Consider the following 213-nt stretch of genomic DNA (forward strand, 5'->3'; position numbering starts at 1 on the left):
TTATATAATCTGCTTATCTATTTGTGTGTATGCGCGTTCTCATTTGTACCAGAAATAGTGACATAATTTTCCTTCCACTTTTGCAGCATTTAGGCACAGTGTTAAAAGACCATGGTGCGAGCCAGAGCGCCCATATGGCTCGTCAAAAGAAGATATGGGCAAGTAGGCCATCGAGCTCTATGCAGCGAAAACAGCTTTGTAAGTTACCCGTCT

The 213-nt window shown here is 42.7% G+C and overlaps 1 protein-coding gene across 1 annotated transcript in view; it reads left to right on the forward strand.

Moving 5' to 3' along the window:
• The window catches only part of LOC119589215 (mucin-12-like), a gene marked incomplete in the record, with an annotated part of 23,427 nt that overhangs the window by 6,110 nt on the left and 17,104 nt on the right, over positions 1 to 213 (forward strand). The window contains 1 exon segment of the mRNA XM_037937814.1: positions 87 to 198. Coding sequence (XP_037793742.1) covers positions 87 to 198 — 112 coding nt within the window.

This window comes from Penaeus monodon, chromosome 25, assembly GCF_015228065.2.
Source record: "Penaeus monodon isolate SGIC_2016 chromosome 25, NSTDA_Pmon_1, whole genome shotgun sequence".
Classification (NCBI taxonomy): domain Eukaryota; kingdom Metazoa; phylum Arthropoda; class Malacostraca; order Decapoda; family Penaeidae; genus Penaeus; species Penaeus monodon.